The sequence below is a fragment of the Pantherophis guttatus genome, chromosome 16, assembly GCF_059756535.1.
Source record: "Pantherophis guttatus breed Tessera chromosome 16, ASM5975653v1, whole genome shotgun sequence".
NCBI classification, from domain to species: Eukaryota; Metazoa; Chordata; class Lepidosauria; order Squamata; family Colubridae; genus Pantherophis; species Pantherophis guttatus.
Window position 1 is genome coordinate 8,526,280 of NC_142078.1, and position 14,171 is coordinate 8,540,450.

The 14,171-nt window shown below is 45.0% G+C and overlaps 1 protein-coding gene across 5 annotated transcripts in view; it reads left to right on the forward strand.

The window, feature by feature from the left end:
• The window catches only part of ASTN2 (astrotactin 2), a 433,657-nt gene that overhangs the window by 406,390 nt on the left and 13,096 nt on the right, over positions 1–14,171 (forward strand). For all 5 annotated transcript variants that reach the window (XM_087880005.1, XM_087880006.1, XM_087880007.1 and 2 more), the window contains exon 20: positions 2,472–2,613. In XM_087880005.1, coding sequence (XP_087736131.1) covers positions 2,472–2,613 — 142 coding nt within the window. The remainder of the gene's footprint in view (positions 1–2,471; positions 2,614–14,171) is intronic.

Sequence of the window (14,171 nt, forward strand, 5' to 3'; positions counted from 1 at the left end):
TTTTATCCGTGCAAGCCATTGCACGCTCCTTGTTTTCATTTTGTTCAGACAGAAGAGATTTTGCTGTTGTTTTGAGTTGATGGAGCTGATCTTCCTTCAAAAGACGAAGCGAAACGAAATAAAATGTTATATATATATATATATATTGTGCAGGGCAGAGTGGGGGAAATTGGGAAGGGGGATTCATTTCTCATCTTCCTTTGCCGCTCTCCTCGCCCCCCCACCCATCCAACCTACCGCGCTGGCTTCATTTGTAACCCCCCCAGACAGTGCCGAGATCACCCCGAGATATCTACGGCTTTATAAATTAAAACCAGTTTGAGAGAGAGCGAGAGAGAAAGGAATTATCAAAAGAACGTCATTTTTATCTGGCTGAAACGATGCACAGAACGGATATCCTCTTCCTTCTTTGTCTTCTTTCTAAGATTCTCATTTATTACAACCATTTATTTATTTATTTATTTTCTCCAGCATCCAAAGCTTCTATAAATGAAGTAAGTAACCGAGTTGGAAGGGACCTTGGAGGTCATCTAGTCCAACCCCCTGCTCACGCAAGAGACCTATACTATAAAAGCCTCTGATGATCCCAGCTGACTTGCCTGATCGGCAGAGGTTTTCGTTTTTTTTTTTTTAAAGCTTCTGATGATCCCAGCTGAGCTGCGCGATCATCAGAGGCTTTTTTTTATATACTTTTCAAAGCATTTTTTCGGCCAAAGAGGTTGTAGCAAAAATGCTTTGAAAAGTATATATATATATAAAAAAGCCTCTGATGATCGCGTGGCTGAGCTGGACAATTGGGGGGAGGTGGGGGCAGAGATTTTTTTGCTACCGGTTCTCCGAACCACCTGCCTCCATCGCTACCGGATCGGGCGATCCGGTCCGAACCGAGAGCATTTCACCCCTGGTGCTTTATCACTTGAAGAGATTGGACAACCATTTGTATGGAGTAAGATAGGGGTCTCCTCCTCCTTGAGCAGGGGGTTGGACTAGAAGACCTCCAAGGTCCCTTCCAGTTCTATTCTGACTGTTTACCGGATTTTTCCAATTTAGCATTAGGTCATCGCTCTAATCAACGGGAAAACCGATTCCTACATTCCAGCTACGTGAAGGGCGAGATGCCAAGGAATCCGATCCTTGCCAGCCCACCAATTACAGAGCCAGCCAAACGATACGGACCAGATTGCAAGCTGTTGAAAGCTACACTGCGCACATTTGCTAGGCGGGAATGCAACGCGGAGAAAAGCTGGTGTGATTTTCCACAGGTGTAGATGTACGGGTGGTCCTCAACCTGCGACCACAATCGAGCCCGCCATTTCCATTGCTAAGCGAGACATTTGTTACATGGGGTTTGCCCCCCCATTTTACGACTTTGCTCGCCACGGTTGTTAAGTTAGTCACATAGTTGTTAAATGAATTTGGCTTCCCCCCCATTGACGTTGCTTGTCAGAAGGGATCACATCCCTCTGGGACACTGCGACGGTCATAAATATGAGTCAGTTGCCAAGTGTCCGGATTTTGATTACGTGACCATGGGGATGCAGCAATGTGGCTGTAAGTGTGAAAATATGGTCCCAGCTCACTTTTTTTCAGCGCTGTTGTAACTTGGAATGGTCACTAAAATGAATTGTTGAGAACCGGAAGCGTCGTGGCGATACTGGCTGGGAAATAGCGAAACTCCGATGAGCTTTGCGAAAACCCAGCCAGTTGCCCTCCTCCTCCTCCTCCCAAACCCCACATCCTCCTAGCACTGATGATGTTCCCTAGTTGGGTAATGAAATGTCTGCAAGAAAACTACCAGGCTCAGAGAGCATTAAGAAACCCACAGTCCTCCTCCTCCTCTCTTTCTCCTCCTCCTCCCTTTCTCCTCCTCCTCCTCCTCCTCTTCCTCCTCCTCCTCCCACACCCCACATCCTCCTAGCACTGATGATGTTCCCTAGTTGGGTAATGAAATGTCTGCAAGAAAACTACCAGGCTCAGAGAGCATTAAGAAACCCACAGTCCTCCTCCTCCTCTCTTTCTCCTCCTCCTCCCTTTCTCCTCCTCCTCCTCTACCTCTTCCTCCTCCTCCTCCCAAACCCCACTCCCTTCTAGCACTGATGATGTTCCCTAGTTGGGTAATGAAACATCTGCAAGGAAACAACTGAGCTCAGAGAGCACCAAGGACCCCACAGTCGCCATCTCCTCCTCCTCCTCCTCCTCCTCCTCCTCCTCCTCCTCCTCCTCCTCCTCCTCCTCCTCCTCCCACAACTCCCTTCTAGCATTGATGATGTTCCCTAGTTGGGTAATGAAACATCTGCAAGCAAACAGTTAAGCTCAGAGAACACCAAGGACTCCATAGGAGAAATGCTTGTGTGTGCATCACCTCCTTCAATTTTGCAAATCCCGGATGCAACGTTAAATACCTCCATCCGAATAAATAAATACATTGAGTGGCATCTCTCATTTCTCTCTCTCTCTCTTTTGATCTACAGGAGAATCCTTGAGCTTTGCTGACGATTTACTGTCCGGCCTTGGAACCGCCTGCGTTGCTGCCGGGAGGACTCACGGGGATGGCCAAGATGCCAGCCTTTACTCCATCATTTTCAAATGTTTGGAGCCAGATGGATTGTACAAGTAAGCAAAGGGAAGACAGGGCCGGAGGGAGGTATGTCAACAAGACTCAATCATCCAGGCCAAAATGGCCAAAGGTTGAATCATGGCAACTGGACCGAATTTTGTTAATCTGAGAACTTTCATTGCTCATCCTCATGAGCCCTGGTGGCGCAGTGGTTAGAATGCAGTATTGCAAGTTAACTCTGCCGGCTGCCTACAGTTCAGTTGTCATCGGCTCAAGGTTGACTTTTGAGGAGGACACAGATTGTTGGGGGTAAGAGGCTGATTCTGTAAAATCACTTAGAGAGGGCTGTAAAAGCACTGTGAAGTGGTATATAAGTACTATTACTATTGCTTCCTTCCCTACCTTCCTTCTCTCCCTCCCTTTTCTCCTTCCTTCCTTCCTTCCTTGCTTACTTGCTTGCCTGCCATGGCGGGGCAATGGTTAGAATGCAGCACTGCAGGCTGACTCTGCCGACTGCCAGCAGTTCGATCCTGATGGGCCCCAAGGTTGACTCAGCCTTCCATCCTTCTGAGATGGGTAAAACGAGGACCCAGATTGTTGGGGACAAGAGGCTGCCTCTGTAAAACCGCTTAGAGAGAGCTGTAAAGCGGTATATACGTCTAAGTGCTATTACTATTGCTATCCAAGCCACTTCATCATTTGGAGCAAAATTAGTTAGGCAGAGAGTCGGCTCCCACTTCCCTGGCAACTTACTTTCTCCTCCACTTCTTGAAAGAAAAACATCTTTTCTTGGAAGCCGTTGAAGTTGTCGACAATTTCACGGGGAGGTTGTGTTTTGAAGCTGCCTGTCAGGCAAACACGTGCATGCTGAGTTGTGCATTCTCCCAATACCGCTCCATCCCTTCTTTGGGTAACACAATCCAAAGGCCAATTTGGGAGTTGAGTAACCTCTTTCATCCCCTCTTTGCAAATTCCACAAATATTATTTAACATCCTGGCTGCTTGCATTTGTCCGCATTTTGGACGTACCTCAAGCAATGAGTCCCTGCAATTGATCCAGTCCCTTTCCCTTCCCTTCCACATGTTTCCTTCCTTAGATCAAAGCCAAGCTTTGTGGCTTCTGAGAAGAAACAAACAAATAGAGCATGATGGATTTCGTAGCCTTTTCAACATCTGACATTTTGAAGAAACAAAAAAAAACATTTCTTTTCTTTTTTTTCTTTCTTTTTTGGCCAAAAGGCTAGCTAGAAGATCCATGTTTGAGGTTTGAAAAGGAGGAGGAGGAGGAGGAGGAGGAGGAGGAGGAGGAGGAGGAGGAGGAGGAGGAGGAGGAGATGGAGGAGGAGGAAGAGGAGAAGGAGGAGAAGGAGGAGGAGAAGATGGAGGAGGAGGAGGGGGAGAAGGAGAAGATGGAGGAGGAGGAGGAGATGAGGAGGAGGAGGAGATGGAGGAGGAGGAGAAGATGGAGGAGATGATAGGAGGAGGAGAAGATGGAGGAAGAGGAGGAGGAGAAGGAGAAGATGGAGGAGAAGAAGATGGAGGAGGAGGAGGAGGAGAAGAAGAAGATGGAGAAGGAGAAGAAGATAAGAAGAAGAAGACGGAGGAGGAGGAGGAGGAGGAGATGGAGGAGGAGGAGGAGGAGAAGATGGAGGAGTGGGAGGAAGAGGGGGAGAAGGAGAAGATGGAGGAGGAGAAGATGGAGGAGGTGATAGGAGGAGGAGAAGATGGAGGAGGAGGAGAAGGAAAAGGAGAAGATGGAGGAGAAGAAGATGGAGGAGGAGGAGGAGGAGAAGAAGGATGAGGAGGAGGGGAGGAGGAGGAGAAGGAGGAGGAGGAGGGGGAGAAGGAGAAGATGGAGGAGGAGGAGGAGATGAGGAGGAGGAGATGGAGGAGAAGATGGAGGAGATGATAGGAGGAGGAGAAGATGGAGGAAGAGGAGGAGGAGAAAGGAGAAGATGGAGGAGAAGAAGATGGAGGAGGAGGAGAAGGAGAAGATGGAGGAGGAGGAGAAGATGAGGAGGTGGAGAATGAGAAGGAAGTTGTGTCAGTTTTTCTTAGGCTAGCTTGGAGCCCAGAAGGATCAAAGAAATGATTTTAACATAAATCATGCCTTCCAGACGACTCAAGGTTGCACAATCTTTATCAAGCCACCCTTTGTCATTCAGGGGGTATGGCATGCCTAATAATAATATCAATATTCTAGGTTCTTGGGGAAAATTCAGTGCGGCGTATTGAAGGCCAACAGTTAAAGAACTGGCAGCTGTGAAGCAGCTGGCTTTCATGTCTAAAGTGAGACTAGAACTCATCATCTCCTGGTGATTGGCCCCAAGTCACCCAGCTGGCTTTCATGCCTAAAATGGGACTAGAACTCACTGCCTCCTGGCGATTGGTCCAAAATCACCCAGCTGGCTTTCATACCTAAGACAGGACTAGAACTCACTACCTCCTGGTGATTGGCCTAAAGTCACCCAGATGACTTTCATGCCTAAAATGGGACTAGAACTCACCATCTCCTGGTGATTGGCCCCAAGTCACCCAGACAGCTTTCATGTCTAAAATGGGACTAGAACTCACCGTCTCCTGGTGATTGGCCCCAAGTCACCCAGACAGCTTTCATGTCTAAAATGGGACTAGAACTCACCGTCTCCTGGTGATTGACCCAAAGTAAGTCAGCCAGCTTTCATGCCTTAAAATGAAACTAGAACTCATCGTCTCCCAGCCCGATGCCTTAACCACTAGACCAAACTGGCTTTCATCCTTTTTCCTGCGGAAGTGAAAAATAGTTTTCTAACTCAGAAGTTTCTTCTTTCTCCTCTTTTCCAGTTTCCTCGGTTATTTTCTGCTAATCTCAGGAACGAAAAATTGTTTGCCTTTTTAAAAAAAAAAAAACCGAATCTCTCGGCCATTATCTGTCCAGCCTCCAGCTGTACCTAGGAGCTGTGTATTCCATCTCTTGTAAGGAAGATAAATCAAGTTAGATAGGAAGGTGGCTTGGAAGTATAAGCAGCGAAGACAAATTAGCCAGTGTTTAGAAGTTCTGTAGAGGAGAGATAACATGGATTCTTCATGGTTCTTTTTTTCTCTCTGTCTCTGTCTCGCTCTCCCGCTTCCCTGGAAATAATCACCGGGGAAAGGTTGGTAGGAGGGAATAGAACATGGGTATTTATCTGCCTAGTCCCTCGATAAGGCTTCATTGATTGATAACCCCAAATTGGAACAGCATTCATCCTTTCCCTTATCTCATTCCTGGCTCTTCCCAACTGTGTAGTAAGCTAATACAATTAAATAAATCTTCCCTAATCCTACATCTCTCTCCAAAAATAGGAGGGGGGGGAAGTGGAGAAGGAGCTCTCTAAATTAACGGAGCTAAGAAGACAAAGAAAATGGATGGTGTTGTGTTGTTGTTGTTTTCTTTCTAAGTTGAAAAGCGTTTCGTCATCCTCAACAGTTTGGTCTGGCTTAAGTTTTTTTTTTTTTTTTTAATTTGATTTATATGCCGCCCTTCTCCGGAGACTCAGGGCGGCTTACAATGTGCTCAGCAATAACTTTCATCCTTTTGTATATTTATACAAAGTCAGCTTATTGCCCCCACAAACTGGGTCCTCATTTCACCTACCTTAGAAAGGATGGAAGGCTGAGTCAACCTTGAGCCTTGGCGAGATTCGAACCCTGGTTAAGTTAAGGCATGGGGGCTAAGAAAACGGGAGACTGTGAGTTCCAGTCCAGGGGTGGGATTTTGGTGTTTTGGGTAACCTTCTACTTGTACACAATTGCGGTCCCTGCCTTGCAAGACCCACAAGAGGGCAGTGTCCTAGAAGACAGAAGTGGCAAGGAATAATATCTTCTCCATGATGTCATCCTGTTGAGGTGTTTTGAACTGTTAAACCATTCATCCTCCTAATCCAGCCCTGTATGGTGTGTCCACTACTTGTTCTCTTTTTGGTTGAATCTGCATTCTTTTGCTCAAAAAACACACATGTTTTCCCCCCACTCCCCGACAAATTTGGCTGGTTTTGGCTTATCGCTGGGACAACAGAAATCTTCCTTCCTAGAAGGGCTTCAAAGGACACGGTGGCGTTGTGGGTAAGACGCTAAGCTTGTCGACCGAAAGGTCAGCAGTTCAGCGGTTCGAATCCCGAGTGCCGCGTAATGGGGTGAGCTCCCGTGACTTGTCCCAGCTTCTGCCAACCTAGCAGTTCGAAAGCACGTAAAAAAATGCAAGTAGAAAAAAAATAGGGACCACCTTTGGTGGGAAGGGAACAGCGTTCCGTGCGCCTTTGGCGTTGAGTCATGCCGGCCACATGACCACGGAGATGTCTTTGGACAGCGCTGGCTCTTCGGCTTTGAAACGGAGATGAGCACCGCCCCCTAGAGTCGGGAACGACTAGCAAGTATGTGCGAGGGGAACCTTTACCTTTTAGAAGGGCTTCGAAACTGTGAATCGTTTCTTAGTGGACAGCCTGCTAAAATAAAAGAACAGAATAACGGAATAGCAAATATTGGAAGTCTTCTGGTCCAAAACCCACCCACCCCTGCTCAGGAAGGAAATTTTATACCATTTCAGACAAATGGCTGTCTGATCTCTTCTTAAAAACTTCCAGTGATGTAGCACCCAAAACTTCTGGAGTTTAGCAAGTTATGGGAGAACATAACAGTTTTTCCACTGGTTAATTGTCCTTGCTGTTAGGAAGTTTCTCCTCAATTCCAGGTTGCTTCTCTTCTTAATTAATTTCTATCTATTGTTTCTTGACTTTGCTTCTGGTGCTTTGGAGAATAATTGGACCCCCTCTTCTTTGTGGCAGCCCTTCAAATCCTGGAAGACTGCTATCATCCCGCCAATTCGCCCCCAATTCTTCTTTTCTTTAGACCAACCAAATCCTGCAGCTGTTTTTCATATGTTTTACTCTGCAGGCCTTTGATCCACTTAGTTGCCTTTCTCTGCACTTTTTCCAAAATCTCAATATCTTTTTTTTTTGTAGTAGGGTGACAAAAATTGGTTGCAGTATTCTAAGTGTGGCCTTACTAAGGCTTTATAAAGCTTTATAAAATCTTATAAAGCTGTATTAATACTTCACGTGATCTTGATTTTATGCCTCTTGTTTATACAAATCTTGAGTTAGGGTTCTCTCCTTGATTAATTTCCACCCATTGCTTCTTGTCCTGCCTTCAGGTGCTTTGGAGAATAGCTCTACTCCCTCTTCTTTGTGGCAGCCCCTGAGATATTGGAAGATGCTCTCATGTCTCCCCTAGTCCTTCTCTTCATCAAACTAGACATGCCCAGTTCCTGCAACCGTTCTTCGTATGCTTTAGCCTCCAGTCCCCTAATCATCTTTCTTGCTCTTCTCTGCACTCTTTCTAGAGTCCCATTGCAAATCCATGATAATTCCTCCAGCATCCTTAGGGCTGATGATTGTCCTTTTGCAATGAAGAAAAGTTAGAATTGGAGAGGGACTACAACACTCAATTTCACGTTTCCGAGAGCACATTAGTTGGATCCGTTTTAAGAGATTCATTTGGGCGCTATCTAACAAAATGAAAGTCAATGGTGAAAAAGGAAGGTTCTACATTTAGGCAAGAAAAACAAAAATGCACACGTATAGTATATGTGGTACCTTGCTCAATAGTAGTAACTGGGAGAGGGATCTTGGAATCCTAGTGGACAACCATTTAAATAGGAGCCAGCCGTGTGCAGCAGCTGCCAAAAAAACCCCAACACAGTTCTGGGCTGCATAAACAGAGGGATAGAATCAAGATCACATGAAGTGTTAAGATCACTTTATAAGGCCTTGGTAAAGCCACACTTGGAAGACGGCATCCAGTTTTGGTCACCACGATGTAAAAAAGATGTGGAGACTCTAGAAAGAGTGCAGAGAAGAGCAACAAAGAGGATTAGGGGACTGGAGGCTAAAACATATAGAGAACGGTTGCAGGAACTGGGTATGTCTAGTTTAATGAAGAAAAGGATTAGGGGAGACATGATAGCAGTCTTCCAATCTCTCAGGGACTACCCCAAAGAAGAGGGAGTCAAGCTATTCTCCAAAGCACCTAAGGGCAGGACAAGAAGCAACGGGTGGAAACTCATCAAGGAGAGAAGCAACTTAGAACGAAGGAGAAATTTCCTGACAGTGAGAACAATTAACCAGTGGAACAACTTGCCTCCAGAAGTTGTAAATGCTCCAACACTGGAAGTTTTTAAGAAGAGGTTGGATAACCATCTGTCTGAAGTGGTGTAGGCTTTCCTGCCTAAGCAGGGGGTTGGACTAGAAGACCTCTAAGGTCCCTTCCAACTCTGTTTATTCTAGTTCTATTATTTTCTTGTGGATATGGCCTGCTTAAATGAAGAAGGGGAAAAAAAAAAACCTTGCTCTTCCTTAGCTCACAACTTGTGTCGGGTTGGAATCGACGCGCCAAATTACAGTCTTCCTTGCAGACAGTTGCAACATGTATCTCTTGTCTTCCCCTTCTCCTCCTTTTTCTCCTCTGGCAAAGGAACGCTTGACGCGTGCCAAAAGTACAGGAAGTCCCCTTTGAAAGTTATCTCTAGAAGACAAGGGATTCCAGTCGGGGGTTTCCTTTCTCCACATTCTTTTTCCTTTTTTCCTTTTCCTTTTTGTTTCCCCACCCGTTTTGTACTTTTGTATGTTCTTCCCGGCTTTGTCCAACTTTGTAAAGAGAAGTTCACTGGGAAGCCAGAGGTGGCCTGGAGTAACTTTTGATATTCTCCTGGAAGCGTCGAAGATCTCGCGTTTTTCCTTTCCCCATCTAACCATGGAACTTGTTTTTTGGTTTTGCAATCGTTTGCATGCTGGGGTGGCTTGCTCCCGCGAAAGGATGTTTTTTTCGGTCAGTGGCAGCACATGTTTTCTTTTTTTTGCTGGGATCATGTTTCCCTTGCAGGATTCTCTCTTCTTCTTCTTTTTTTTATTTTTCTGTCTGGTCTGATTTCTAAGGCTTCAAACTCTTTTTTTTTTTTTTTTAAAGAACACAAAATATTTCAAATATTTGTATAAATAGGAAGCCTCCCGTGTTGGGTTGAGACCGAAGGAACAAATTCCCTCCAGGGCAAAAAGGCCATTCAGATCTGCAGGCAAACATCTTTTCTTCATTGTTGTTGTTGTGGAGCCCAAAGGTTGCATCAAAAGTCAGCCAAGAATCCACACACCCCTTGAGGGTTCAGGGCTGCCAAGATGGGTGGTTGGAACTGTTACAAATCATTTGATTTGATTTGATTTGGTTTATATGATTTATATGCTGCCCTTCTCCGGAGACTCAGGGCGGCTTACAGTGCGTTAAGCAATAGCTTAATGTGGTAGGATGGTTTACAGTGCATCTTCAGAACCCAGAGATGGGCTGTGAGGAATGTAAGTTATATGTCATCCTAAATTTGAAGTGGTAGACGTAAAGGGCCCTCCCCTTTGCATTTTCAGAATAGAATAGAATAAGAATAGAACAGGACAGGACAGAACAGAACAGAACAAAACGAGTAGAACAAGGAAGAAAGAGGAGAGGAGAGGAGAGGAGAGGAGAGGGGAGGGGAGGGGAGGGGAGGGGAGGGGAGGGGAGAGGAGAGGAGAGGAGAGGAGAGGAGAGGAGAGGAGAGGAGAAGAGAGAACAAAGAGTAGAACAAGGAATAGAATAGAGTAGTGTAGAGTAGGGTAGGGTAGGGTAGGGTAGGATAGGACAGGACAGGACAGGACAGGACAGGACAAGGAGTAGAACAAGGAATAGAAGAAGGAATAGAATATAACAGAACAGAACAAGGAGTAGAACAAGGAGTAGAGTAGAGTAGAGTAGGCTAGGCTAAGCTATAATAGGATAGGACATGACATGACAGGACATGACAGGACAAGGAGTAGAACAAGGAATAGAACAAGGAATAGAATAGAATAGAACAGAATAGAATTCTTTATTGGCCAAGTATGATTGGACACACAAGGAATTTGTCTCCGGTGCATAAGCTCTCAGTGTACATAAAAGCTATAAGTGATAAATCATGATCATAGTCATAAATGCATTCATCATAAGATACAACACTTAGTGATCGTCACAGGCTACTAAATAAGCAATCAACATAATCGTGCTAGGAAACTAAAGAAAACAATATAAATCGTAAAGATGCAAGCAACAAGGTTATAGTCCTAAGTAGAAAAGGAGATAGGTGATAAGGAGGATGAGAAGAAGAATAGCAATACAGTCTTACTAAATAGTTTGACAGTGTTGTGGGAATTAGAGTGATGGCATGGGGGTGGGGAACAGTCTTTATGTCTGGTGTGCAATGCCCTATAACACCATTTTGAGGGTAGAAGTTGAAACAATTTTATGTCCAGGATAAATTAAAAAAAAGATTTTAAAAGACAGGGTTAGAAGGAGACAACTGCATGTTCAATGGGCGAAGGAAACACCAGGGGCCACCTCAAACCATGAAGATGTTGGAACACAAAAGTGTCCCTGTTCCACAGTCTGTTTTGCATCCCATAGATTGGCCTTCTGGAGAAGTCTGGCAAAATGTATTCTCTGCCACAAGTCAGAAGGAATCAGGCAGCTGACACAACTCCTTACAACTCGAAACGTGCTTTCCTTGGGTTGTTTTCCTGGATATTTCTGTGGCGGTTGGACAGTAGCTACTTATGGAGGCGGCTGTTTTAACCTTCACTTCTCCTTCTCTACTAATCCTTGAGGGTTTGTGACTGGCGCAGTGAGGAAGATTTTATATACTGGGCAAGATTCGTCTGGATGGCATTACCTAATAATGGATCTTGTAGAAGAGAGAGGAGAGAGAGAGAGAGAGAAGAGAGAGAGAAGAGGGGTGAGCGAGAGAAGAGAGAAAAGACAGAGAGAGAGAAAAGACAAGAGAAAAAGAGAGGAGAGAGAGAAGAAAGGAGAGAGAAGAGAAAGAGAAGACACATGAGAGAAAACAAAGAGAGAAAATGAGAGAGAGGAGAGAGAAGAGAGAGGAGAGAGAGAAGAGAAAGAGAGGAGAGAGAAGAGAAAGAAAGAGGAAAAGAAGAGAAAGAGAAGATAGAGAGAAAACAGAGAGAGAGAAAAGACAGAATGAGAGAGAAGAGAAAGAGGAGAGAGGAGAGAGAAAGAGAGAGAAGAGAGAAGAGAGAGAGAAAACAGAAAGAGAGAAGAGAGAAGAAAGAGAGGAGAGATAAGAGACAGAGGAGAGAGAGATGAGAGGAAAGAAGAGAGAGAAGAGAGTGCAAGAAAGAGAGAGAGAAGAGAAAGAGAAGATAGAGAGAAAACAGAAAGAGAGAGGAGAGAGGAGAAAGAGAGAGAAAGAGAGAGAAAGAGAGAGAAAGGGAAGAGAGAGAGGAGGGAGGAGGGAGGCAGGAGGGAGGGAGAGAAAAGTGGGGATGTATCGTTTTTGTCTTGCCAAAATGGCAATCAATCCTCTCTGTGTAGATTCTATTAATAATAATTAACTACTGATGCTTGAAGAGGGGAACGCCTTCCTAATCCAAGTCTCAGAACTCCTGAGCCTCGTTGACCCTTTGTTTTGTGGTGCTGGTCTCAGTTCGGTTGGGAAAGTGGCTTGGCTTCTCCCTCGTGAGCACCATCATCACGCCAGGGTGGACGGCTTGCCAAGTCGTCCTTGTGCAATCCGTGGGGCTCCCACCCCACCCCTAACCGAAAGGAAAGAGAGCGGAGAACGTTGGACGAGCGAGCGTTTCCAGCCAACCCATTGCCCCAACTCTGGTTTCCTGTGTGGCTTTTCTGTAGCTGTGTTTGCGTTTGTTCCAGTTGAAAATAAACTGGACCCCGCTTTAAAAACTCAGGGCAGGTCGCCCCATTCATTACTGGAAGGATTTAGCAGAAGGTTGACGTGACCACAGGTCAGCTGTAGCAGCCGTGCTTTTAAAAGTGCTTTTAAAAGTTTTCCGTTGCAGGGAGGTCTGCTTCTATTGGTTGTTGGATCCTCCCCAACTTTTAAGTTCTTCCAGATTGGGGTGATAAGGGACGCGGTGGCTCAGTGGCTAAGACGTTGAGCTTGTCGATCGAAAGGTCGGCAGTTCAGCGGTTCGAATCCCTAGTGCCGCCGCGTAACAGGGTGAGCTCCCGTGACTTGTCCCAGCTTCTGCCAACCTAGCAGTTCGAAAGCACGTAAAAAAATGCAAGTAGAAAAATAGGGACCACCTTTGGTGGGAAGGTAATAGTGTTCTGTGCGCCTCTGGTGTTGAGTCATGCCGGCCACCTGACCATGGAGACAGCGCTGGCTCTTCGGCTTTGAAACGGAGATGAGCACCGCCCCCTAGAGTCAGGAACAACTAGCACATATGCGGGAGGGGAACCTTTACCTTCACCTAGATTGGGGTGGTGGGAAAGGTTAGGTAGCAGCCCTGTCTTCTCCTCCTAACGCAGCTTTGCGCTCTAGCGTGGAGCCAGCCTGAGAAGGAGATTTTGAAATCATGGCCGGCACTCAAGTTGTAGAAAGTGGGAATTAATTAGGAAGGTGAATTTATGGGTCCCAGGATAACGTTAAGAGGATCTAATCTGGGTCAGTGACCAAGACCAGAGGTTTTGTCTTCCGAGCTTTTGCACTTGTGCTGGAGCCCATCTTCAGGGAACTTCTCTCTACCAGAATATCTATCTATCTATCTATCTATCTATCTATCTATCTATCTATCTATCTATCTATCTATCTATCTATCCATCCCTATCTCTCTATCTCTATCTCTATCTCTATCTCTATCTCTATCTCTATCTCTATCTCTATCTATCTATCTATCTATCTATCTATCTATCTATCCATCCATCCATCCATCCATCCATCCATCCATCCATCCATCCATCCCTATCCCTATCCCTATCCCTATCCCTATCCCTATCCCTATCTATCTATCTATCTATCTATCTATCTATCTATCTATCATCTAACATCTATCTATCTATCTGTCTGTCTATCTATATCTATCCTTCCTTCCATCGATCCATCGATCCATCCATCCATATCTATCATATCTATCTATAATCTATCTATCTATCTATCTATCTATCTATCTATCTATCTATCTATCTTTATCCTTCCTTCCATCCATCCATCCATGCATTATACATCCATCCATCCATCTATGTATATGTACATCATCTATCTCAAATGAAGGCAAATATACATTTCCCAGAATTGCAGGATATTAGAGGTAGGCAAAATGTCATATATTTCATCACAGAATAAAGTGCTTCCACCTCACTAGGTCTCTTCCCCACCTCAAAATCTTTTTCACGGCTCTTTACAATCTGTGTTTCTACTGAAGTTGCTTTTTTTTCTTTCTTTCTTTCCTTCAGAAAAGTATCTTTGTAGTAGTTTCCATAAAATTTGTCTTTGATCTCTTAGGAGTGGGTAAACATTGTCTTTCTTCTGTTGGTCAAATAGTTGAAATTGTGGATGTACCAATCCATGGAGCCTAAAAACCGATTCGGAGAGGCTTAACATTTTTCTTTTACTGTCTCGCTTGGCATGGCGGCTCGCTTGGTTTGTTGATTTACTGTTTCCTAATTGTGCCAAGCTGCCATCCATAGGAGGAAATGCATTCTTGTGGCTTTGGTGCATAATATTTGTATAAATATCTATTTTGTATCACAGTGGCTAGACGAGGCATTTTTTTTCTTCTAC